The sequence below is a fragment of the Nymphaea colorata genome, chromosome 13 (assembly GCF_008831285.2).
Source record: "Nymphaea colorata isolate Beijing-Zhang1983 chromosome 13, ASM883128v2, whole genome shotgun sequence".
Taxonomy (NCBI): Eukaryota; Viridiplantae; Streptophyta; class Magnoliopsida; order Nymphaeales; family Nymphaeaceae; genus Nymphaea; species Nymphaea colorata.
The window spans coordinates 1,201,135-1,228,579 of record NC_045150.1 but is presented as its reverse complement, the minus strand read 5'-3'; the positions used below and the strand labels follow the sequence as shown (position 1 = coordinate 1,228,579).

The window sequence follows — 27,445 nt, the reverse complement described above, 5'->3', positions numbered from 1 at the left end:
CCTGAGCAAGTCCACAAATAAGCATTAGGCTACAAATGAGACCACCCAGATTGGCAGCAAGCCTGCAACTTAAAACATGAACAGTGAGGCACTTTGACTGGCCCCATCAGCAGCATAGATGAGTCTGGCTACCTGAGACAAGCAAAGTCCGATTTGTAGCACTTGTGTCCCACTTGAGACATCTACCTGGTGCCCATCAATTGCTAGGCGCTGCAACTGCAAGGAACAAAGCTGCATGCTACCGCAAGCATCTAGGCACTATGCCAAGCATGTCTGCTAACATGCTTCTCAGAAAGCAAATCTCCTCCTACGTCGTAACTGATTGTTTTGCATCTTCGCAAATAGGCTGATGACCAGTCGAGTATCTTTTCCCAACGTTCACGTGTAACAGAAGTACCAACGAAAAGCCAAAACCAGTAACAAGAAAGAATAGAGCTGGTCACAGAGAGCTAAATCAAGATAGCTTCATAGCTAGATTCATAAAGTTTACAAGGCCATCAAGCTTTTTTTCTCAAGCATTTTAAGACTGGAATTTTAAAGACAACCTAAGTCATTCATCAACACAGCAAATAAAACACAACAATACCAAAGTTCGATGATAAGCATGCCACTGTCCAGTCATCCTTTGAGCGCCAGGACATAACATTTCATCCACAAGCAAGCTAAGATTTTCAGTCACCCTTCTGAGTTCACATTCACTTGTAACATAATATCCGAAAGGAAGCCAGCAATACTAACAAAAAGACCTGGTTATTGAGACCTAAATCAAGATAGCTTCATAGCCAGATTCATGAAGTTGACAAAAGGCCATTACGCTATACATTTAACAAGGGGAAGGAATTTTTAGAAACAATAGAAGTCATTCACCAACATCGCAAATAAAACATAGCATACCAAGTTTGTCCTCAAGCAGGACATGGTTCAATCATCTTTTGAGATCCAGAACATACAACAGTTCATCCACAGGCGAGCAAATATTTTCAGCACCCATTTTGAGATCCAAAGCGTGACATACAATCCCCTTTCAGTCGTCTCCCTGTTTCAGTCACATTCTTCAGTTCCGGTGCTTCGAGCTCCTTTTCTCAGACCTCTTCCTACTCCTTCCCCTTGTGGATTCATAGTCGTCAGAATCACTTGGTGACTTCTCACGCTTCTTATGCTTCCTACTCTTCTTGACGGCTGAATCCCTCTCGGAATCAGAAGACCTTCTTGTTCTTCGATGTAGATCATCCTCGTCAGACTCACTGTCAGAAGCAGAAGAGTAATCCCTCCTCCTCCTTTTCTCCTTCCTACTCTTTCTCTGCTTGCCATTATCAGCTTCAGAATGTTTGTGCCTTCTCCTCCTTTTTTCTCTTTTCTTCCTTCGATCTTCTTCCTCGCTTTCTGAAGATTCGTCTGATGTCCTTGAGCTCCTCTTTTTCCTTGATCTCCTTGTACTCCTCTCCTCAGAGTCCGAGTCAGACTCTTCACGTGCCCTATGTTTGCTTTTAAGGCTTGACGAACTCTTCTTTACCAAACCTTTCCCAGACCGTGCTGCAATTATCCTCTCAATTTCAGAATCCACACTGCTATCAGAACTCTCGCTTTCATCTTCTTCCTCCGAACTTTCCTCAGACTCAGCACCTTTATCTTTCCCATTGGCTTTTGATTTCTCTGGATGGGTCGCGATCGTTTGAAGGGCAATATCTTCCTTGACGCTCAGGAAATTTCGACACTGGTACGTCAAATGACCAACCCGGCCACATTTCTTGCAGGCACCTCGTGCTTCGTCGGCATTGGAGCTAGTCAGTCGTGCCAAGGCCAGCAATCCTTGGAAACTGGCGTAGGCATTTTCGCCCTCCGGCACAGATGCAGCAGCTTTGGTGTCAGATTGCTCAGATCCTTGCTTCGAACTATCCTTGTTTGGCGCGTACGGATCATAGCCGATCGCACTTTGCCAGATACCATGCGTCTGAAGGGCCGCACTGCTATGCACCCGATTGTTCGCGGGCATGCGAACCCTTCCTGCCGTGGCCGGCATCTTGGAACCCTAATTTCCACAAGAAAAGCTTTTGAGATCAGGTTTTCTCAATCCGACGACTATTACGGCCTTACTACTGCAGAAAAACAGGAGTTAGATATATGTGGAAGGACGGGAATTGCGCCCCCTTTAGATCAAGAAGACAGGGTAGCTATCGCAATTTTAGTTCAATCTCGCAACAGAATCCCTCGAAAACAACCTGCCAACAGAAAAGAGGGGAAGAAAGAGTAGGTAAGCAGTAAGCACAAACTAGGGTTACATAGAGCAAACAAGCAAATTCGCCAGATGCAGCAGAAAATCAACAATCGAGTGCGCACAAAAGGGACGACACAGTTGGGACCTCGAACCGCGGAGGCTAATCCAAGGGAATTAGGCTAACGTACGACAGGCGATCCGAGGGTCCGATCTGCCCTAAGATCAGAAGTTAGCGAATCAGTGATCCGCGCGTGGGCATACATACACACATAGACATGCAAAAAGATAAAAGCAGATATGTACATGCGTATACAGGCAACGAATTAGCAGAGGCATTCCGAAACGTGAAGAACTAGCCCACAGAGAGAGAGAGAGAGAGAGACATAGAGGGGGAAAAACAGAGGAAACCCTCCGCCACCCCCAGCGAGAGACGAGCGAGAGAAAAAAAGGAAGAAAAACAAGAGAGAGAAAAGAAACAGAAAAAACCCTAGGCTGCATTGGCCGAAGGTTTCACAACTCGAGAGAAAGGGAGAGAGGAAGACTCACCGACACAGAGAGAGAGAGAGACAGAAAATAATACTCACCAAGAGAAGGAAGATGATGGTTAAAGGGAGAGAAAAATGAGAGAAGGGAGACGACACTCACCGAACACGATCGTCTGCGGTCGAGGGTAGCGCGAGCGAGGGAGAGAGAGATGGAGAAAGGATGAGAAGCATCCGGGCCGGTAGAAAAGGAAGGCCTGCAAACAGGCTTTGGATCCGGCTCTCGGATATGAGAGCTTTGGAACCGAAATCCAGACCCAAGGGTTTTGAAAGTTAGCCCGAGGGTCGACGGTGCTGTGTTATATTTATTCACGGGGCCATTCGGATCAGAAAAAAAACATTTCTTCCTAATATTTTCTCCGCAATTTCACAATACTAATTTTATTTAGTTCGCTGCGCTGTTTGTACCAACTACCAAGCCTCTCGTGTCAACTTTAACATGCGAGGTGCTTTTTCTTTAAATTAAAAAGAGATATTTTTGTTTTATTTAAAAGTTCATCATTAATGATATTTTATTCTTCCAATTTTGAAGGGTTATTCATCTTTTGGCCTCTTCTTTTACGGCTTGTTTAGATGCAGGGAAAGGAAATAAAAGAAAAAAAAGAAAAGGAAAGAGTAGTTAATCCTTTGTTTGGTTGGTTAATTAAGAAAAAAAAAAGTGAAAGGAAAACAGAGAAACATGTTTCGTTACAAAGAAAAGGAAACAAATGAAATGAAAATGAAAAGATAACCCAATGCAAATCCAATCCTTATGATAAAATTGGAGGGATTGGGATGAAAAGGAAATGGTTTCATTTGATCTCATTTCCTTTCCTTTCTATTCAAACAGAGTTTATAATCATTTCATTTATTCTCTTTCATTTACTTTCATTTCCCTTCCTCTTCCTTTCCTTTTCTTTATTTTCATTTGCACCCCTCTCTTGCCTTCCCTTCCCTCCATGGAAAGAAAGCATAGATTAACTATATATATATATATATAGTACCACAAATTAAAGCCACTAAATCTATTGCTAATGTTCCCAAGATATGGTGCATTGTAGCGACAATTTTGAATATTAGCAATGGTTTTATGGTGTAGTACCAATTTATGATGAATGTTAATGGTGCTTTTAGCAACGGGTTTTAAATATCCAGACATTCAACATAGCAGGCCATTGAATGTTGTTGGATGGGTAGATATTTAAACTATGACCAGTCTTTATCCATTTTACTATGAGTTTCAAATGTTTAAAACTCCGGGAATATCTAGCAGCCAATTAATTTCTATTTTCCTATATAAGAGAAATAATTGGCACTCCTACAGTAGGGCAGTGCCTTGACCTCTTGGTTCGTAAGGTCGCTGACACAATTGAAAGACTCAAAACTCAGGTAGGTGCCCTCTACCTTGGGCATAAGAAAGTAAGAGAACCTAAAGCTTGAGACACAAGCAATGAGAAGAAGTGTGCATTGAGTCTGCCTAATGTCTCAAGACTCACTGACATTGTTGCATGACACCTTCACCCACCACTGGATTGGCTATTCTGACAGCCAGTAACAGCCTTAGGCCACAGCATGCACTCAAAACCTTTGTTTGCTTCAATAGCTTGAATTTGTGAGAATTTTAGATAGCATAGTGGGAAATATATCTTGTATGTACTATTATTTTTTCTCTGGTGTATTGTCCAAATGAGATGCTTGTGTATGTTGTTTGAATCTGCAGACATATAGGCAACCCAGTTACTTAGGCCGGGTAAGACCACTCCAACCATGCAATAGGATTGTTCAAACTGCAAGGCTGTGGGCATGAGAGAAGGGAAGTTCATTCTTCTTTTTCAACTACATTCCCACGAATGATGTTAGACGATTTTGCACCCACTTGTCCTTCATGCTTGTCTCTTATCTCATCGCTGCCCACTTAAGGTGCTGTGGCTTTCATGTATTTGCTCAGGCACAAAGTTTCTATTCATTATTAAAAGGAACTCATTAAAGTGGAAACTGATGCAAAATAACTCAAGACAGCACCGATAGCTTCATATTTGAGATCCTTATGATTTGAGAACCGTGAATTAAAGATTAGAAACAAAATCCCTATGTGCTCTACGGCTGTTGTGTTGTGCCCATGGCCATTTTGCTGGGTGACATCACCGTCAAGCATTTGAGGCAGATCGACAGGGCAAAAAGAGATTCATCCGAAGGGAGTCACGGCACCACCCACCAAACGGCTCCATCTCGACTAGAGGGATCGATGGTTCGGGTACATCAATTGGAAAACCTTCTTCCGTGATATCGGGTCGGACCAACGGTGGCAGGAAAAACTCAGCCAAGTTGAAAGATGGTGCGCATCCAAAGGCCTCCCTAAAATCATGGGCAGAGCGCTTATTGCAGGACGACTTAGATGAGGAAGTCAACGAACCACCATTGTTGGTGACTTCGGTAGAGGGAATGCGTCGCATCATTGTGCCGAAAGAAGGTATTGAAAACCTGAAGAAGTTATTCCAGTGGTCGGCAATAGGTTGTTTTGTGGGAGGAAATGGTAGAGGAAATATGGATTTTTCATTCACCATGACTGGTTTGGAAAAGCTCTGGGTCGTTGTTGCTGGTGCTGGGTCGAGTCTAGCCTCAAGAAAGGACTTGACCCGTATGGAAAAAAAGGGTTAGGGCACTATCAGTGCTGCAACATTGGTGTTGGAAACTCGATCTTATGCTCGTAGCCCTGTGATTTCAATTTTCAGCAGTTTTGTGCATGTCCAACTATCAAACTAGTTGATTTAGGCTGTTTTATTGTTGTTGAAAACTGCCATTAGCTGCGTAATTATTGGACACATATATTGTTGAAGTTTGGGAACGTTTGTGTTAGCTTTGAGAGTTGTTTTTGGTTGGTTATTGTCTTCTTAAACATTCTTTCTAGGGGAATACATCTATAACAAAGTGATATCAGAGTCAGGTTGGTTGTGTGCATTCTTATTAAAAGATGAAGTCGACCTCCACTAGGATGGTCTCTCTAAACGAAAATAATTGGACTATATGGAAAGCCAAAAATGGAGGATTTGCTGTATTGTAAATATTTGTATGCACCTATTGAGAACCAGAAGCCAACGAATATGTCAGATGAAAAATGAAAATTATTAGATAGGAAAACCATTGGCACCATCAGATAATGGTTAGATAATTGTGTTTTTTTCATTTGATATCCGTAGAAACGAGAGCGAAGTCGTTATGGTAGAAGTTGCATGATTTTTACGAGAGGAAAACAGCTGGGAAGAAGGCTTTCTTGATTAGGCAATTAATAAATCTGAAACTTAGAGAGGGAAAACCTGTGTCAGAGCAATTGAATGAAGTGTAGAACATAATCAATCAGTTGTCAGCTATGAAAAAGATATTAAATGATGAGTTACAAACACTTTTATTGCTCAGTTCTCTTCCCGACAATTAGGAGACTTTAATTGTTTATTTGAGCAATTGCGCTCCAGATGGTGCACTAACGATGAAGCATGTAACCAGCAGTATTCTAAATGAAAAGACACGAAGAAAGCCTCTTGGTACTAGTAGCTCACAAGTGTTAGTGATGAGAGATAGGGGCAGACAGAAAAACCGTAACAAATAGCATGACATATCAAAATCTAGGTCCAAATTAAGGCTCAAGATGACAAGTAAATGCTTTCATTGTGGTATTCCAGATCACAAGAAGATTGATTGCAGGAAATGAAAAGAAGAAAAAGAGCAAAAAAAAAAAGTGTCAAGAGAACGTGAAGCCAAAAGAGTACACTGCAGTTGCTTCAGATGACAAGGTAGTATTATTTTTATATGAAGAAAATGATTGTCTTACAGTTCAGAATGGTGATTCTACATGGATTTTAGATATTATGACATCATATCATGCCACACCATGTAGAGATTTATTTTTATTCTATAGAGCGGGTGATGCTCATTAACACTTCAAAGATTGTTGGGATATGAGATTACATTGAGACGAGCACAAGATGCAAATTGACTTTGAGAGATGTGAGACATGTTCTAGATCTTAGAATGAATCTGATTTCTGTAAAAAAACTAAGTGAAAATGAATATTATACTTCGTTTAGTCAGACATGTTGAAAACTGACAAAGGGGACACTAATGTTGGCTAGAGTTAGCAGATTTGGCTCTTTGTATGGTATGAAGTCTTGAATAAGTAGTGTGGAGGTAAATGCAGTTATTGGTAGTACTTCGTCAGATTTGTAGCATAAGAGGTTAGGTCACATGAGACAAAGATCAATCGATTTGCTCACCAAGAAGAATTTGTTACCAAAGACAGTGCACTGTTCTCTTCTTGTGATCATTATTTGATTGGTAAGTTGCATAAAGTTTATTTGAAAAAAAAAATACTCTTAAAAAACTAAAGATATATTAGATTTAGTTTATTTAGATGTCTAAAGGTAGAACATCTATTTTGTTACATTTATTGATGATGCATCTAGAAAGGTGTAGGCATTTACAATGAAAAGCAAAAGTGAAGTAAGTAGTATCTTCATAACTTTTCATGCAACGGTTGAGTGCGAGACTGGTAAGAAGATGAAGAGACTGCATATAGATAATGGTGGTAAGTACATAACATTTTCCTTACGAGAATATTGTCTAAAGCAAGGTATAGATATGAAAAGATAGTTCCTTATACTCCACAACATAATGAAGTTACAGAAAGGATGAACAAAATTATAATTGAGAGAATTAAAAGTTTTTTATCTTGCACTAAGTTGCCCAAATACTTTTGGAGAGAAGCGATGCGTACTACAATTTATTTAATAAACAGGTCTCCTTCAGTGCCTCTAGATGAAGATATTCCACAAAGAGTTTGGTCAGATGAAGAGATTAAGTATGATCACCTCACAGTTTTTGGTTGCAAAACTTTTATGCATGTACCTAAGGAACATAGAACTAAACTAGATGATAAAGTTATTCCTCTAATATTTGTTGGTTATGCAAATGATGAATTTGATTACATGTTATAAGATTCAAAAAATGACAAAATCTACATGAATCATGATGTTGTCTGCAGAAAAGATCAGACGATTGAAGATGTCATGTGTGACAAACAATCAGGTGTGAATGCTAGTGGTGTTCATGAGCAAACCTGTGCAGGACCTAAAATTTTTTCATCTAAGCATTGTGAGACTGACGAAAATGTAGAGGAAGAAGAAATAGAGGCAAATGATCAGTATACAGATGACAACCCTATGAAGATTCAAACTGATCATGAGCATGAGTTGGAGGGAGAACTTCATTCTCATTCAGAACCAATTGAAGAGCACTTGGAAACTGGTAAAAAAAAAACATATACCATCTAGTAGATATTCTACTTATGAATATATTATGTTTATAGATAGTGAAGAACCAAAATCTTATGCAGTGGTGCTAGATGATGTGCATAAACATGAACAAGTTCAAGTTATGTAGGAAGAGATGAATTCTTTGTATAAGAATGACACTTTTGATTTGGTAGAACTATTAAAAGGTAAGAAAGTGTTGCAAAACAAGTGGATCTACAAGCTTAAAAATGAAGGCCAGGGCAAGTTAAGATACAAAGTCCGGTAAGTGGTGAAAGGTTTCAAGTAGGAAAGAGGTACTGATTTTGATGAAATTCTTTTTTTTTGTGGTTAAAATGTCATCATCATTCAGGGTAATATTTGGTTTGGTGGCATGCCTAGATTTGGAGTTGGAGCAGTTAGATGTAAAAACTGCTTTTCTTCATAGAGATCTAGAAGAAGAAATCTGCATGACAACTAAAAGGTTTTATAGTTGCTAGGAAGAAACACATGGTTTGCAAGTTAAAGAAAAGCTTGTATGAACTTAAACAATCACCTAGACAATAATACAAGAAATTTGATGCATTTATAATAAATAAAAAGTATCGCAGGTCGATCGTAGATCATTGTGTCTACATCAGAGAGTTCTCATCAAGTAACTTCATTATCTTGTTGTTATATATAGATGACATGCTTATTGTTGGACATGACAGTCAATTGATTAGTCAATTGAAGAAGGACATGAGAAAGTTCTTTGATATGAAAGACTTGAGGCCAGCACAACAATTGTTAGACATGAAGATTGTTCGTGATAGGAATGCCAAGAAGTTGTCGTTATCACAAGAGAAATATATTGAAAAGGTGTTTAGTAAGTTCAACAATGCCAAAGCAATAAGTACACTTTTAGCAACACATTTTAAATTAGGAAATGAGCAATGTCAATCCTCAGTAGATGAAAAAGAAAGAATGAAAAATGTACCACATGCCTCTGCAATTGAGAGTCTCATGTATGCTATGGTTTGCATATGCCCAGACTTGGTTTATGTAGTTGGTGTAGTTAGCAAGTTCTTGTCAAATCCAAGCAAGGAGCATTGAACAGCAATGAAGTGGATCATAATGCATCTTAAACATACTTCCAATTACTGTTTGTGTTTTAGTAAATCTAATCCAGAGATACAAGAATTTTTTGTTGCGACATGACAAGCGACTTGAACACTAGAAAGTCTCTCTCTAGTTATGTCTTTACTTTTGCAGGGGGAGTTGTATCATGACAGTCTAGGTTGCAGAATTGTGTTGTTCTTTCTACTACAGAGGTAGAATATATTGCAACAACTGAAATTTATAAAAAGTTGCTGTGGATGAAGATTTTTCTTCATGATATAGGCCTTAGTCAGAAGACCTATGTGTTGCATTGTGATAGCCAAAGTGTTATACACTTGGCGAAGAATTCAGCGTTTCACTCAAGGACCAAACACATTGATGTTAGATATCATTGGATTAGTGATGTGCTTGAGCAAAAACTGATTCAGTTAGAGAAGATACATACAGAGAAGAATCTTGTAGATATGATGATGAAGTCTCTACCTAAAGAAAAACATGACAAGTGTAGAGACCTAGTTGGGATGACTGCCTTTAAAGCGGTGTATTAATTTTTGTTCATTTTGCAGGTATGATATCTCTCTTGAGGTTGGATGAGGAGTATGTTGGGTCGGGTCCAGCCTCAAGAGAAGACCCGACCCGTGTAGAAAAAAAGGGGAAAGGGCACCCGATAGTGCCTTAACCCCTCATGACCCTCTCTCTCTCGTTTTCACTTTTTTAGGGAAAAGAAAAGAGGGCTTTCCCTCATGGCTCACACATCGCAAGGAGAAGGGGAAGAGGAAGGCAAAGAAGAGAAGGAAAGAGGACGAAGAGCACGATCAATCGTGTGGACGCAAGTGTAGAGAGAGAAAGTAAAGAAAACAAGGAGAAGAAAAGAAGAACATACAATGATTTCTTTTCTTATTGTTTTCTTGTGCATTCATTATTGAGAATGATTTATGCTATTCTTTGCAAAAAGAACAACATATATTAATGTGTTTGTATTGCCTCTTTGAAATATAAATATAAAAGTCTCTCTTGCCCATGGTTTTTTACCCAATTATTGAGTTTTTTCACGTAAATTGGTGTCTCTAACTTTTTGCATTATTTAACATATATTTTGATATATATTGCTGCAACATTGCTGTTGGAAACTCGATCTTATGCTCGCAGCCCTGTGATTTCGATTTTCAGTAGTTTTGTTTGGACACATATATTGTTAAAGTTTGAGAACACTTGTGTTAGCTTTGAGAGTTATTTTTTACTGGTTATTGTCTTCATAAATATTCTTTCTAGGGGAATACATCTATAACAGCTGGTGAGGGTCGACTTTGTAGAGGAACTGAACATTGTTCTACAGGAGGGAGTCTGGAGATTGGGAGAAAAGTCCTCATTGCCAGTCGATGGACTGCAGGCATGGAGATGAAGGTGGAAAACATAATCTAGCTATCTATCTATCTAAATTTGGCTACCAGGGTTCCCACCCTGTGTTGGAATAGCTAGATTTTTGAGGCAATTGTGAAAGTGCTTGGTGGAGAACATTTGGAGGCGGGCCCGCTGCCGAAGGCGATCCTGAGAATAGGCTTCTCGAGGCTGCGGATCAGTGTACCTCTCCAATTAACGCCTAAACCCTGGTGGAAGTGCAGGTGAGTGTTCATCTCTTAGCTCAACAAGTGGGTTATGAAGAAAGAGTCAGATATTGTGCAACCTATCGGTGAAATACACGTTTTATAAAGAAATGCCCTGCGATTCTCTCCCCACCAATCCAAGCCATCCCCAACCAGAGGTGAAAGCAGATATTTCCCTCACAACATCTCAAAACCAAAGTCAACACATCTGTCCCCCCGCCCTCATCTGAATGGGGGGGTTAAGACTCTTGATGCACTTTTCCTCCAGGCCGTCAACGGGAGAGCTCCTCTTCTTGGAGGCAGTAGCATGGACAATATGCAGGTGAAAACATCCTTCTCTACCGTTCACCACCACTGCAAAAGCTGGAGTGGAAACACATAGCATTATCCTCTTTATCCACCAAGTAGTGAAACCCAGCATCTCCAACGCCTTCCTCCAGAAAGTTCAATTCACCCTGTCGTAGGCTTTAAAAAGTTCCAGTTTCAGCAACACAGATGCCCTGTGATGTCTGTCCAAGCTGTTAACCAATTCATGGTCAGCATGGGTCTGGTCATGAATTAGCCTATTAGGTAGAAAGGCTCATTTTTCTGCTCCAACCAGGCGAGCCAGTATATGTTTCACACGCTCGGCTATAGTTTTTGAATAAATTTGTAAAGACAATTGCACAAAGCAATTGGCCTAAAATCTCCGACATCAATGGCCCCGATCATAACAATGTGGGAGTAATTTACTTTTCTAACCATCTTCCCCAACCTAAAAAAAATCCTTAATGGCTGCACTCACATCACCACCAACAATGCTCCAGTAAGTTTTGTAACAACCTGACAGGAACCTACCCGGACCTTGGGCCTTGTCGCTATCTGAACTGAATACAACTTTGATGATTTCCTGGTTGGTGATTGAAGATGTTAAGAACAAGTTCTCTGCATCCAAAACACTAGGGCCGTCATGGGAGCCTTCGAAAGGGATGTCGGATGACTGATCTGTAAAGTAAAAATCAATAAAAATTGTGTAAAGGCTGAGAATGTCATCATCGGAATGTGCTTCTACCTCGTTAACTTTAATGTAGTGAATATAGTTTGTATCCCATCTAGCTTTAACCTGAGATTGAAAGAACTTAGTATTGTGACCCTTCCAATAGCCAATTGTTCATAGATTTTTGCTTCCAAAACATGTGTTCCTCTAAGAGAGAGGAGTCCAATTCCTTCTGAAGGATCCATTCAACAATTTCTATCCCATGAAAGTCCTCTTTGGGCTGATGTCTGAATTTTGATCAGTTCATCGCAGAGATTCTTGATTCTAGATGAAATGGCCCCAAAAACATTTTTGTTCCACCAAGACATTTTCCATCTAGTGCACTCCAACTTGTCGATTATTCTGATCATGGGGCAGCCTAGGGCAGAAATGGACCAAGTCTGTCTAATTAAGGATTCACACCACTCTGTAAAGACCTGCAATTGAAAAACTTGAAGATCCCATGTCCACTTCGGCGTTGAGTCGCCTGATTCAACAAAAGATTAAAGGCATGTGATCTGAGGTAGTACGAGGCAGAACAAAGAGATTGAAATTTAGCAAATCTAATAAAAGCCACAGGTGACTGATAGCTATCCAGTCCAACCTACAACAGATATTAGCATCCCCATCCCGATTGTTGGTCCAGGTAAAACTACGATCTTCATCTTCTAGAATTTGCAAGTCAAAAAAATGGATGAACTCATTGAAATCATGGCAAGACTGGTGTAGGAGAGGAGAACCAATCGTATCCCCTGGGTGGCGCATTGCATTGAAGTCATTCATGGAGAGGATCGGGAGGTGAAGCTGACTAAGGTAGGAGTCCAGTTCCCTGAAAGACGCGCTTCTGGAATGCCAATTTGTATGCATATAAACGCCTACTAGTGCAAACTGAACATTGCGACGGTGGTGTTTGCATTTGAGGGTAATCCAGAACCTGCTAATTGACATAATGGAAACCTCAAGAGAGCTAGGTCTCCATTCAATCAGAATATGTGCAATACCACAGATCTCATTAGAAACAAAAGAAAAATCTTTAAATTGGCGAGCCCAGAAAGCCAGTGAATCTTTAGACAAGTAAGTATCTAATAAAACCAGAGCAATATGTTGTTATCTCTAACAATAGAATTTAGGTCTCACTGAGTGGGCTTTCTTACCAATCCACGAATGTTCCAGGAAAGAATCCTCATGGATAACTAAGAGGATTAAAAGGGATTGGCATACCTGGTAGCAGGTGCAGATCCACAAAGGTCTCCGACAAGGTGATCTCCTCTCGCCCCTCTTGTTCATTGTTGTTGTCGACATGTTCATCAGGAAGCTGAACTTTGAACAGACTCGAAACAATATCATCGTTCCTCGCCCCCGAGGTATGGACCTTCTCTTCCCACCCCCACCACCACACCCCCCGCCTCCTGCTCATTAACAGCCGTAAATCCTCTATCATCCCTTTCAAGATATCTCAGACTGCATTGGAATAGATCCGAGGGTGCCTGGAATGGGAAGTCAGCGCAATCCCGCAGGGTGTATCTGGGCCTTCCCTTGTTTGTAGGCAACATGAAAGTATGCTATTGCTCCTACTTGAAGACAAAGTGGCCTTGAAACAAAGCTTTTGGAAAGGCAGAATGCTGTCGTTTGCAGGAACACTTGGCTTGATCAAACACGTGCTTGCTCAGCTCATGATTACTGGTTATGTGCCTTCAAGATCCTTCTGTGTATCCAAATGACTGAATGGCACTTTGCCAAACTTCCTTTGAGGCAGGAGTGAGGATGCGCGAGGTCCACACCTTATTAGCTGGGATTCTCTCTGCCTCCCTTTTGAAGAGGGTGGGGTTAACATTAGAGATATCACAGTGCTAAACTGAGCTCACATGATTATGCTCTCGTTCAGGGCCAGACTTGGAGATTCACCATGGGCTAAGATCTTCAGAGCCAAATAAATACCTTGGCAGAAACAATCTCTGGATGGTGAAACCCCACCCAACCTCATCGTGGTCTTGAAAGGCACTCCTTTGGGGATGGGAGGAGGTAGGACACTGCATTGAATGGTCAGTAGGCAATAAAAAATTTGCTCGTTTTTTGGTCTGAGCCAATGGGGTTTTGGCATACCCTCGACGCTTCTCGCAGGTATGGATTACAGATCTATGCAAGATCTCCTTAACCAATCCATAGAGGTTTGCGTAAGGTGGAAAGATGAAATCATCGCGAAGGTGGCCTCTCTTGGATTGGGCAGGTTCTGGCACAAACACGCCTATCCCTTTCTAAGGACAGCTTATGCTGGGAGAATAGAGATGTCGCTACTTTCAAATCCATGGATGTTTATAATTCCATCAGAATGCGTAACCAACCGTCTACATGGTGCGGGAAAATCTGGAGTAGCAAAGCTCAACCAGCTTCGAAGTGGTTTTTATTCCTTGCATGATGATAGACTCTAGAGTCTGGGATGCACCCTTGCTAGCAAGTGCCCAATTTGCTTGAAAAACACTGAATCTTCCTTCCATTTATTCTTAGATTGCAGCTATTCTAAGAAGTTCTGGCGCCTGTGGAGTGGGAAGTTCGACAAAAGCCTCCCCCAAGCTAAAAACATACACATTCTTCTTCAAAAATGGTACTCCTATGCATTCAAGCGAGGATGGTTGTCCAAGGCATGCAATCTGGGTCTCCCCTTAATAGTCACCTACTTATGGAAGTTGCGCAACAATATGAAGCATGGTAAAGGCGAAGCCTCAATGGAAGTAGCTTTCTCCATGGTATGGAACAATATCTGTTCTATACTCTCCAAGCTCAAGGATAATGGAACTAATCCTAGAGAGCTCAAACTATGGCTGTCCTTTGCAATTCTCCGGCCTCCGCCCCTGAAGAGAGGCCTCCATATCCAACTGGCTGTTGTGGAGCAGGCAGGCAGTAGCGTAATCCTTTTGGGCATCACCACTTCGCGAGGAGCTCGTGTGTCAAGGGTCAAAACTAATCTCTCGTCCCAATTACCGGCACCTATGGGCAGGCTTAGAAGATATCTTGACTTTGGTCCCTCAATTCTCCAATGAAATTTGTATTCTTGCCGACCCTTCAGAATGGAGACACACAATAAAAAACTGTCTGCATCACCCAAGGGGCACGCTTTAAACTCACTTCTGTTTTCCCGTCGAAGATTATCTCATGGCTAACTGTAATCCAGCTGCTTTGTTTCTTGAACAAATTTTTGTCTCTGGTCTTTTTTGTAATGAGACGTCTTGGGTCTCCAATGTTTTGTAGGAGGCCTCTTCTGTCACCACTTTTTGTATGCGGTCTCTATTTTTTGTAAATAAAATTGAGGTAAACCCCCAACAGGGTTTGTTTGCAGCGGAAAGTGGAAACCAATACTGGAGCCAATTGTTCCTCTAAAATTGATTGGACTCTCAAGTATGAGTCTGAGACTGATTGGACTCTCAAATATGAATCTGAAACTGATCATCTATTTAACTGTTGGTTTGTGGTTGGGATACGGGAATGAAAATACGGGTACAGACACAACTTTAGAAAATCTGGGTATGAGGGTAAGATAGGATATATATATTATAACACAAAGAAAAATCCAAATGAAAGCAACCTTTCAATAAACAAGTGATATAAATAAAAACATTACATGAACAATAACTCTAAAAACAAAATGAAAAGTGAGTTGAAAAAAGATTAAATCAAGTAAATAAAAAGTATTAAAGTGTGTCCAAGTACCCATTTTGGGTACAAGTATGGTTGCACAGGTACATGGACCTTCCCGAAGTACCTATGTGACTTGGGTATTTAGCCAACCTAAATCAAGTTCTTTTTTACATTCTTAGGCTTCAAAAGGTTGCACTCTAAACCCTACACACTTGTTCTTAGACAAGCTCACTGGCATGGAAGAATATATTTTGAACTCATTCTAGGGAGCTGGTTGAGGAGAAAAGAACATGGTGAATAGAATTGCTACCATTAAAATTTCCTGTATTATACAATCATAGTTTCATCAACTTCGAAGTACACGATCAACAAAGTTTCTTCTTCTTTTATACATTAGTTAATTCACTTATTATATACACAAAGAGCAATGCCTCGAAACCAATTACAGCTGCTCTTATGTCTTTCAATTTATGGTGACTCCTCCATGTTCACTTCTACATAGCGACAATCAGCTGTAGGTGTCTGTCTGTTAATCTTTATCCTCAACCAATAAAGTCGCCATGTTTGGTATAAGCTTTGCCTGCACAAATTGTGGAAAATGCAAACATAAATGAAATAAGAAGCTGAGTACAAGAGATAAGAGAGTACCAATACAGGAGCTATAGTTGATCCACTGTTACCAAGATACAAAGTATATAAGCAGAAATGGAGAAGCACAAGAGGAAAAATACCATAAAGCAGGAGAAAATAGGAGATGATAAGAGCCGTAGTAAAAGGGAGAGTTGAGCAAGGAAGCTAAACACTTACTATAATAGCAATAAAAACAAGAGAAATTTGCATTTTCAGGACTATCTTTGCCTATATTCTATAGAAAGAACTACCTCTAAGGTTTCTTAATAAGAGTTACACTTCTTAAGCAAACTGTCAAATAAGAACCTGAAGTGAAATCTTGTCAACTGAACAGAAAAAGATTAAGCTTTTCAATATTATCCTCTATCATCAAATTACATTTGTATTTTTTAGTCTTTTTTTTTTTTTTTTTGGTTATCAGGTTCATGCAAATCTAAATCAGGCCTTAACCATATTGATTGAAAATTTCATATATAACATAGCTTAAAGCAGGGGCCAATATATGGTAGAAGCATATATAGTAAAATGTTGATGTTTTGAGCAACTTTCAACTTTTTATGAGACATTTTGAAAATAAGAAAAAGTAGCTCCGAATTTGCCCTCATAAAAAGAATGTATCCTGGAGAAGAACTTTGTCTTCGACTGGTAGAATTTTATGTTCTTCTTCCTTCTTTCCTCAACTGTTGAAAGAGGGTTTTCATCATCAAATTATTCTTCCATCTGGGAAAGTAGGGTTCTCATCCTGGACAGATGTTCCTCTTCTTCCTTTCTATTTTCCATCTTTCTTGTGTTTTCCCTTCATTGTAGGATGTGCTACTTTTTGCAGGAATACATCAGATTGTGGAGAGATCCTTGGTCAAAAGTCTGGTTCGCATTGGCCCTCCATATCCGTGGAAGACAGGTTTGCACCGTCAGCACTCTACCTCTTCTCTTCCACCTTTCCTCTGGCCTTTGACTTGTAGGAGACTAAAAAAACTTCACCCATGGTGTTGACGTGTGATGACCATCAAAGACCGCAGCCAGAGACCAAAGGAATCGGGTCTTATCCCGCTACTTTCATCAGAGCACCGAACTGGTGTTGCTCTTTTTCTTATCTTTTCTTCTAGGGTTTAGAGTTGGGTCTTCCAATACCTGCTGAATTTTTGTTTCTCCATAATTCCTGGTATGGTTTCTCTGATTTCGATTTTCATTTTGATAATTTTAGATTGGTATTTTTGCAGCATGGATGGTTTTCACCAAGAACGTTGCCTTCTCCAACCTGCTGTTCTAGTCCATTAATTTTCTTTGAAATATACAGTAGCTTCTTTTAGATTTTCAACTTAGGATAATATAGTTTGCCGATAATAGATTTGGCATTCCATGTATCATACAGTAAAGTACTGATTTTCTTGTAATAAAAATATGATCCCACTTTCTGTACTTCTAACCTAGATTGTTGTGAATCCCTATCCATGTTAGAATTTTCTGTTAGATTTCTGTTCGGTCAGTCTACTCACAGTACTCTTAGGTGTTAGAGATTTTTTTTTTTCTTTTTTTTGCTGGACTGTACTGGTTTCTTGTAGTAAAAGTATTTAGAATTTTAGCAATGCTGACATTTTGTGTCAGAACGTGCCATTCAGCATGTATACATGTTTTTACCGATCTAGTTAATCTGTCAACATGATGGAACTTTAGTTGAAAATCAGAATGTGGAATTTCATTTTCTTGCTTAGTGTTCTTCATTGTCTTTATCATAGACAGACTTCTTCTTAGTGTAAATTTTGCTTTCAGTTGTCCAGAGTATTGTCCATTAGCTTAAGTCTACATTTTTGCATAATTTGCACTCTTTCATTCATAGCATTAATGTCTTGTGCTGCTGCCCATGCATTTTCACCACATTTATCGCTGGAAAATAGGCTGGAATCCAGCCAATCACCATTATTTCTGGTCTGCATCGGTGTCTGTCATGTGTGGAGTTCATGGAGACTAGGGGCATACAAGGAATTGGGAAAATTTTTGGGGACAGTATAGGAAAGTACCAGATATGAAGTTTCCTATTCCTGTGCATTAGATTTAAGAAAATGCTAAAAAGTTGGGATTTACAGCTCTCAGGAATCCCCTTGATTATGCATAGTGGCTGGATTTGGCAGATTTGCTGCCAAGATTTCTAGGATGTTAGATTTGCAGCTTGCTTGGATGGAGGGAAAGAGAAGGAAATGAATGGATAGAAAATAAACGAAAGGAAAAGGAAGAGAAAAGAATGGGAAGGGAAGGAGAGGAAAGGAAAGGAAAGGAAAGGCAAGGAAATGAATGATTATAAAAGCATGTTTGGATAGAAAAGAAAGGAAAGGAAAAGAATTGTTAAACCATGTTTGTTTAAAGTTTAAACTATATAAATCATATAGTTTCGCTATTAAGAGGTTTAAGGCTTCAAGCTAAGTACACAGTATGCAAGGTGAGGCAAAATTGTCATGGTTGCGTTTTAACATGGTATACCAATGTGAGGAACATCTAAAAATTAGAGCACAAGATACCCAATGTCTATGAATTAATTGTGAAATATATTTAAAATTTTATTTTTGAATAAACAAATAAATTATAATATAATAGAAAATTAAAACTTTACAATGTACACATAAAATAGTTTTAAAATGGCTTGTACCACTCTTGGATTGGCCACCGAGTTGAATTGGCTGACTCACAGAGATTTAGATAAGCATCATGTTAAATATTCATCCATTTTAAGAAAGTAAAAATATGTTGAATTGTAAACAACGAACGATTATAAAGTACACTATCTAGAATTTTTTTCATTTCATTTTTTTTTTTTTTGGGGGAGGGGGGCGGTGGGGTGTTGTGGGATTTCTTTGAGGCTAAAAAAAGAAAACAGTACATTAAAATAATCCTTTCTTTTTCCTCCCTCTCCATTCCTTTCCTTTGTATCCAAACACAAAAACTCGTACTCCTAGCTTTTCCTTCCTCTTTAATTAGCCATCCAAGCATGAGAAGGTATCATTTCCATTCCTTTCTCTCCCTTTCCCTCTATCCAAACAGGGCGTTAGGAAAATCTATTCCCATTGGAAACCATAGATTCAAAGAAATCAACCCAATAGAATAGGAAACTTGCCAAGTTCTCACAAAGCACAAGGTTGGCACCATTTGGCAGAATTTTCCAAATGCTGCCAATCCCTGTCAGGCATGTTTTATGTATCGTTTATGTATTTTCATCATGCAGTCCATGTCCCACACATACTTAAACCACACGACATGCATCTCACCATGCATTTCATGCATAGAAATAGTGTAAATTAAAATCAGTGAAAATTTTCTTCTTTTATGTATTATGTTGGGATGGGTAGGGCTAGTTATATTTTTGTTATATGACATGTATTCACTTGCACGCAGATGCATTAAAATACATATTAAGCTGTAGGTTTTATATTCTGAATTTAGTTTCTTCATAGATTTTCAGGGCCTCTATTATGCAGTTTTAATTTGAATATGTGAACTGCTGAACTCTGTTCAGCAAAGAAGCATTGAGTTGAGAATTGAATTTCAGAGGGCAAACTAGGGAATTTCAGAGTAAAATTTTAAATGCAGCGAAGTCAATGTGTGTATCTTCTACAGATCAATTTTGATGAAAATTCAATGTCATTTTATCTGGATTTAATGCCCATTTTGCTCTCTTTTACAGAAAATTACAGAACTGTATTCTCCTGTTTTTGGCACCAAAATGCAAATATCTTTAGAAATATAGATATGATTTTCAAGTTCTGTAAAATGTAATGGGGTTCCTAGAAGTGTTAGCATTCAGAAAGCTTCTGTCCCACTAGTTTTCGACACTTGTAACCCTCTGTTTTAGGCAAATTACAGAATCTACAATGAAAAATACACATAGCATGTAAAGGGAAATTTTAGTCTTTTTCAGCAGGACTTCTGCACTTTCATCGTCCTTACGCCTCTGATGCATGGCCTTACTTCAGTTTAGAGGTGTTTTAATAAGTTAGTGTCTTTTTAAGTGTATTTTGGTCGTCATTTAGTTTTGGTATCTGATATTTTATAGTATTTGTTTACATCCGTTAGTGTTAAGAGGGAATGGTGTGTATCTAGGTAGTTTATATAGGTTTATTCACTTTATTAGATATAATAACAATTGTTTTATCCTGTCTTCATCTTGTACTGTGGTTCGGTAACTCAATTCACAGTTGAAACCTCATGCATTGGAGTTCGAGCCCAAACAGTAAGCATTAGTTTAGGGTTTAGCTCTACTTGATTGTCTCTTGTTAGTTTGATTGAACGGTTTATGTACTCACTTGTTTCCATCTTTGTGAACATTCAATTCCATCGATTAATAAAGTTTTACTCTTGGTATTTGAGGAGCCCAAATTAAGCCTTATACCTGTTCTCTGTTGATCAACCTGTGCTCACTACTTAGGTAGAGAGTTGGAAATTTGTAACTTGGGTACACCTCTACTTGTTTTTTAACAAATTACTATCATTTTAAAAGACCTTCAAACAAAAACGTATCATAGTTCATAAAGCATAAAATCATAGCTGACATGCACCTCTCTTCTTCAATACTCCGTTTAGTGAGCATGAGGATCAAGAAAACAGGAACCATTGCAGCACATAAATGCTTAAGTGTGTGGCCGCTAACGAAATGATGAGTTAATCTGTAAATTGGTTTGTCCTCAGCTTCTTCCACCTTCGCAAGGAGGTAGAACCCTATAAGTAAGACAAAAAAATGAGAAACATACGACCTGACTTTTTAAATAAAGCATCAAAAAATTAAAATGCAACAGTTACCCATCGGTTATCTATACAGTATACAGCATGTAAGCAGTTAAAATTTTAGAATCGCAGGCTTAAGATAGAGTAAATGTATTTTGCGTAATAAATGATCCACTCTTGTATTTAAAGAGCACATAAACAAGAATGTATAGCACATCTATTGCAATTCAGTAAAGATATGCTTCAACATAAATAAGATCTTAAATGCAAATCTAGACATCTACAACTCAAAATCTTAAATATAATTATAAAATAGCCAGGTACTTACAGCAAAAACACGAGCCTTCATAATTACATCTGATGAAAACCAATCTAAAGATAAATTATATGTTTTTGATTCCTTAACTTGCATTCAGAAGTTGTCCACCAGTAATATGAATCATGTTTTGATAGGTTTGGACTTTGGAGGAGAAAGAAATATTATCATTGTGTTAACCATAATTCCTTGTAAGAGAGATTAGGGGTAAAAAATCCAGAATTTCATGAAACAACTAAACATATTGAGATCGACTGCCACTTTATAAGGAGAGCATGCGAAGAAGGTTGATTTCTCTTGAGCATACAAGATCTGAAGACCAGGTTGTTGATATGTTTACACAGAGTTATCACCATTAAAGTTTAGAAAATTCAAACAAACTAGGTATGATGCCATTCAATCAGGCCAAGTTTGAGGGGGAGTGTTAAAATACTTGAGTCAAACAGCCCCTTTCTCAGTCAAAGTATATTCTTGTCTTCTTCATTGTAATATGTTTTAATCTATTTTACTGTTTTACTCCGTTTATCTCTTTCAGTTGTATCTTAAGCTAGGGTTTCAAGTTTCAACCCTTAGTTAGTGCACAGTTCTCGCTTTCTCATTTGCATTAGCTGGTTCCTGCTGCTGCCACAGAGCAGCTTGAAGAATAATGAAAATTTAAAATTTGAGAGCTCTGATTTCTGTTAATTCTTGGCTTGGGTTTGATATTCTAACATCAACCAGGGCCACGTTTAAGAAGATGGACTCACTTTACCATTGTCTTATCCAAGTGCCCAAATTCTAACTTGTAAAAACATGAGGCTGAACGCCATAAACAAAACGCATCATGACAGTACAATCAACCAGACAACCATCTAGAATAGGGGAAAATGAGAAATTAGAATACAAAAACTAAATGCTTAGAAAAAATGCAAAGAAATCCTCGTACCTGCTGCCCATAGCCAATAGATGGAGTGTGTATACATTGGAGGAATTAGGATAGCCATTAAAGGTATAACAATGCAAGGAACAAATTGCACTAGTGCATAAGGACGAAGATCATCAAAAAATCTGCAAGGAACATGCACTTGAAGTTTAAGGAAATACAGAAACCTAAAAGCAGGAGTCAGTGATCTATATGATAGTGTGCTTGCCTCCAGTATAAAATGCTTATTATGCCAGCCGCAAGAAGAGGTAGAAGAGATGTGGTACCTGTCTTCTCGTCAATTCTTTCAATAATAAAGACAGCCATTATAGATGTGAATGCAATTGTCATCTGTGTGCATTCAATCGAAAAACGTTAAGGATCAAAAGCATGCTTTTGCAGTATTACAACATATTCTAATACATAAACTAAAACCACAATGAGAACACAGAAGAATGAAATCATACAGAAATATCCATCTTGACATAACCTTTAAGTTGAAAAAAATGCTTAGGCCCTAATCAATTATTTCAACATGATGCAATCCATTGTTTGACCCATGTGCACATGCAACACAGAGACACAAATGAAAACATACAAGGTTTAGCATACAGAGGAAAGGTCACAGGTCCAGGGCTCATGAGTAGATCAAAACCCTCAAAGGTTAGTAACAGGGTAAAGTGTAAAATCCAAGTTACCAACATTAAGATTCAAAAGATTTGTGAATAGGAACAAGGAGAAATATTACAGCAACATAAACATATTCATTGAAGGAGTATCCAAGTTTTTTGAAGACTTTCAACTATCTTCTTCATTGATTGAAAAATCGAAAACCGAATAAACAAGTCTTAGCATGCTGATCATTTTCTCATATTATCAAGTTATACACATATTATGTTTTTCATAATAAACAGACCAATTTAATTCAGGCCTGTATGCTAAAATTTCTAAAAGCTCATATAGAATGTCAGACTTTCATGGTTGAGTGGGAAATTCATTGTTGCTTCTCTTTCTGGGGGTGTAAGAAAAACTGATGGATGCACACAACTATTGGAAGATTACAATCTGCGTAATGTTCTCATATTAAACTAAACCTTTATAACTGTATAGCACAACATGAAAATGGGAAGTGGCAAGATACATGCAATGAAGTATGTTAACAAAGAGTTCAGATAACACGTAGGAGAATACTTAAAGGATAATGTATAAAGGCCACTAAGTCACATACATTCTGATATGGGCACTGGTATGAAGTTTCTGTGCGTGTGTGTGTGCATAAAACCTCCTCCGGATTTGGAAAATTTTACATTAAAATTTTCTGATTTTTCACTTCCCCATTTTTCAGGAGCTACATCAGGAAAAGCTTCTTCTCAATGGTAATATATATCTGACTCATTTTCTTTATAAAGCAAAGACTTTCAAGGACTTGATCCATAACTTGTTAAGTCTCGCTCATGTGCCAGTAAGAAAGATGATGGTGCTTAACAAACCAAGAATTGTTATTTGGCAGTTGCTTACTCCTTTTAAAAAGACAAAAGAGGTTTTCAAGTTTAAAATTGTCAATCCCACTTTAGATATACTTTATTGGAAATTTTACAAACAAATTTTATCATATGTTGTTTGAAATTTTATAAATATTAAGATAAAAAAAAACTTAAAACATATTTAAAAAACGTTTCCAAAACATATTGGGAGTTGTAACATTGCCGATAATGTTATGATAAATTCCCCTTTTTTCGTTTACTTTAGTCTGGAATCTTTACAGCAATCTTTTCAAAAAATTGCAGATATTTGTGATATTGGTATATCCCAGAGAAGTTAGGTCACAAACAATACCAGAGAATCCAAATACACATTCAAAGATATTAACTTACACTAAGTATGCTAATGTACTATGATTATTTTATCAAAAAACATGTTTTTGTTTAAGTTGATTTATAGCTCAGAAAGTACATCCAAAACTGAAAAATGACAGATTTAATATATATCATGTATCAAGTCAGTCTGTGCAATTTAGCAGTTACATACATACAGACATATGTATATGTATATATATATATATATATATATATATATATATATATATATATATATATATATATATATATATATATATATATATATATATATATATATATATATATATATATATATATATATATATGTATATGCGTGAGCTGTTGATTTTATATACCCTTATCTTCCTCCTCACATGCCCTAAAGATGTGGTTAAATATTTGTTTGTTATTAAATAAATTATGTAGATCACATCTAGCAACTTATATTGGTCATCTGATCAATTGATTAAATTGTTTTGGCACTGCAAAGTACAAACATACGGAGATATAAAAGTTTATACCCTTCATCTTTCTCCAAACATGTCCAAAACATGTGATTTGAATTTGTTGGTTGTTAAATATAGATCACATCTAGAAAATTATATTGGTCATTGACCAATTTATCAGTTTCTTCCAGAGAAAGGATCATTTTGACATATAAAACATGGGGCGCGCCATTTAATCTCTCTCTCGTAAAGAGAGAGGGAGGGAGAGAAATGTGGGTAAGAACGTCATTTTTTTCAATATCAACAGCAAAATGAAATTTAGAAAATTACATAGCAAAAGTAGAGATACAGATTGTGCGACTAGGCTACTAAACCAATGAGTTGATGACTCATCTGATAACCACTCAGCTTGAACCAAAGTTATGTACGAAGTTAACAGGTGCAGTTGACTGCACCTGCCATGCTGCTAATTTGCTAGTGATTGAATTTGATGAACTGGTGCAGCACCCACACCTGCACCAGCAGCCAGTGCAAGTCCGACATCTTATTTTGAGTCCATCTGATATAGCTTAGAATGAACAAATATCTCTCAATTCTCTACAAGTTTTGAAACTTTTCTTGAAATCAGTCACAAAGAAATGGTAGTTGCACAACATAGACCTAAGGTTTCATGAGCAGATATGTACATAATAAGGATAACTAAGTTACATGATTCATATGCCCATAAAGCATATCTAGCTCAAATGACACGGTGCAAAATGAAGTTTGTTGTCAATCATAGATAGCAAGAAGCTGTATTCCATGAATTTAGATGGATAATCCGTTTCTTTTGTTGGAATAGCCTTACAGGTAATCGGTCCCAGACAAGGCGAGCATCATTTGGTTCAAGATGATAGTAGGATGAGCCAAAAGCAACAGCAGCAACACCAATGAAAAAACAAGTCCAACCCCAATATTCGCCTTGCAGACTGAAAAGAGGTAGAAAGGGTTTATCAAAAGCTTTCAATTACCTGGGCTCTGGGAACAAATTTTGCTTTCAACAGAAAAGGGAAAGGGAAAAAATAAAAGAAGAAAAAAGTGGACACCAAATTACCTTAGGTTATAGTCCCCTCTGAAGCAAAGTATGAGTCCCACAACACCAACCACAAGAAAAGGAAAGTTGGAGATTACATCCAGTGTATTTGGTATTCCTGGTAAACAAACAACAGTAAGTCCATTATACAAATAATACTACTTGGGTAAGAGGAAAGAAGGTGTGTAATGGGGAAAACATGACATCACGCTGCATCCACGCTTATCATCTACCTACTGCTAACTCACACCCAGAAATTTCGACAATAACTAGTCCATAGAAGCATTTAGTGGCATCAATCATACTCATCTCACACCTACTACTGATGCTACTGTGATAGTGAGCAACCAAAATACCCCCTCCAGGAGATCAAATTTTGTCGATCATTCATTTACAAGCTTTATATGGATACACTACAGGTAAAGATGGCATTTCGCGTTCTTCAGACACATTGAAAGTATGATAGTATGCACTCATGCTTGCAGAAAAGCATAAAATAATAGGTCTAGCCCACAAAGTTGCCCTTAAAATAATACAGTTACCATTTTAATAATGTTTAATCACCTCCAGTACTCTGTGAGATCCAAATTCTTAGATTCTGAAGGACGAAAAAATTCACGTTTCATGAACAAGGGGGTGGTTAAAAAATGGTCATGTCGGGATCAACTTTAACAAAAGTAGGACAATAATAAACCACGCTAAACATGACCGAAGGGCGAATTTTGCTTGCTAACAATTCAAAAACTCGTCAAATAATAGAGTTTTAGGAGGCCAGGCAACAGAGAGGTGGACAACAATCCGATTATTCACAAACAGCATCCAATTTGAACATGCGAAAGCACGAGAACGATTAGTTTCGGAATAACAATCAATAATTTAAGAGAAAGAAAAATTGGGAGGCGGAGGTGGGACCGGATTTGCAGCCACAAGAATAAGATTCAAGAAGGGAAGGAACAAGGAATGAACCAAAGCAAGATTGAGGAGGTGCATAAAGAAGAGGGAGGAACTACCCAGGAACAATCGGCGTTGGTCGGCGAAATTGTGGTAAGCTTGGGATTGAGGGATGGCGGGGGTCACGAGCATCAGAACTACGAAGCAGAAGGTCGCCACTCCCCATCCTAACCACGCCCTCCTCACCTCCATCACCTGATCTTCGTCGTCCCTCTGGACTCTCTTCTTCCTTTTTGTTCCTACTTGCTTTTACTCCAGACAAATCATGGCGACGTATTCCTTCTCTGTTTCTCTCCTATCCCTGGTTCTGTTTCCCTTCGGACTCAGCCTCCTCCCCTCCCCTTCTCGCCCTCGGTGGTTGAAAACCAAGTCAACTTCAAAAGAGTAGATGAATCGAATCGGCTTTAGAGAAAGATTTGGAAGAAAACCGGTTAGTCTTCTACTCGTTCATGAAAAATAACAAAGTGATAAAAAAATTGCAAATTATGGAACTCTTTGAGTTACAATACATCGAATTGATATTATATTTTGCGTAAAGATTACCATTTGTGAGAACAGAAACAAAGGAGCGAATTATTTGTATTTTTTTTTGAAAAAAAAGGGCTAGTAAGCACACTTTAAAATTTGCCATTTCCATGTTGCACACGTCCCAAGTTTTTTCAGATTGATATTAAAACCATGGTTTATTTCTTCAATAACTTAGTGAAATTTTATCTCCATTCTCATGCAAAAAGAAAAAGCATTTCTAATATACTCACGTTTATGCAATGACGTAAATAGTTTACGTATAATTATTTGATGTAGTTAAATATATGTAGGAATATTAATAGGGTAGCTAAAGATGCTAAATCAAAATTTGAACATGAAAAACAGTTTATCATGAAAGTACTTTGTTATTTTAGCTCATCAACTCAGCTTGTTAAAACTGAAGAAAAAGTGTATTTGAACGATAATGAAGGCGTGTTAAGAATGTCATAATTTCAAGTAGGAGTGTAACGCTCGCTGGTGTGGCGGGTCGGGTCGAGTTAGGGTCCAGACCCGGACCCGACCCCCACTCGCGTAAGGGCCCGACGCGAGGCCCTTCTCCCTCGCCTTTCCCTTCCTTCTTCGTCGTCGTCTCCTGGTGGTCTCCCGTGGCAGCGCAGAGGGAGGAGAGTGGCGGTCGGGTGGTGGTGGCTGGAACGGCGACGGCGACGGAGGTGGCAGCGGC

General features: G+C 38.4%; 2 protein-coding genes across 3 annotated transcripts; both read right to left on the bottom strand.

The window, feature by feature from the left end:
- Positions 1-450: 450 nt before the first annotated feature.
- LOC116266906 (CAX-interacting protein 4) lies at positions 451-13,098 on the bottom strand. 2 transcript variants are annotated; one of them, XM_031648382.2, is made up of 2 exons: positions 12,960-13,098; positions 451-2,219 (listed from the first exon to the last, which is right to left on the bottom strand). In XM_031648382.2, the coding sequence occupies exon 2, from the start codon at positions 2,018-2,020 to the stop codon at positions 1,055-1,057; it is 966 nt and encodes a 321-aa protein (XP_031504242.1). In that variant the 5' UTR covers positions 2,021-2,219; positions 12,960-13,098; the 3' UTR covers positions 451-1,054. The 2 variants fall into 2 exon arrangements, with proteins under 2 accessions (XP_031504242.1, XP_031504241.1); XM_031648381.2 differs by lacking the exon at positions 12,960-13,098 and adding an exon at positions 2,861-2,998.
- Positions 13,099-15,662: 2,564 nt separating this feature from the next.
- LOC116267084 (uncharacterized) lies at positions 15,663-26,600 on the bottom strand. Its single transcript, XM_031648650.2, has 7 exons — positions 26,295-26,600; positions 25,306-25,402; positions 25,060-25,180; positions 22,158-22,279; positions 21,953-22,074; positions 20,546-20,705; positions 15,663-15,951 (listed from the first exon to the last, which is right to left on the bottom strand). Exons 1-7 carry the CDS (start codon positions 26,425-26,427, stop codon positions 15,840-15,842), a joined length of 867 nt encoding a protein of 288 aa, XP_031504510.1. The 5' UTR covers positions 26,428-26,600; the 3' UTR covers positions 15,663-15,839.
- Between the last annotated feature and the right edge of the window lie 845 nt (positions 26,601-27,445).

Coding starts and splice junctions, on each gene's coding strand:
- LOC116267084 (XM_031648650.2), bottom strand. CDS start 26,427: ATGGAGGTGAGGAGGGCGTGGTTAGGATGGGGAGTGGCGACCTTCTGC. Junction 22,075..22,157: donor ATAAGCATTTTATACTGGAG/GCAAGCACACTA, acceptor TGTTCCTTGCAG/ATTTTTTGATGATCTTCGTC. Junction 20,706..21,952: donor CTATTGGCTATGGGCAGCAG/GTACGAGGATTT, acceptor TCTTACTTATAG/GGTTCTACCTCCTTGCGAAG.
- LOC116266906 (XM_031648382.2), bottom strand. CDS start 2,020: ATGCCGGCCACGGCAGGAAGGGTTCGCATGCCCGCGAACAATCGGGTG.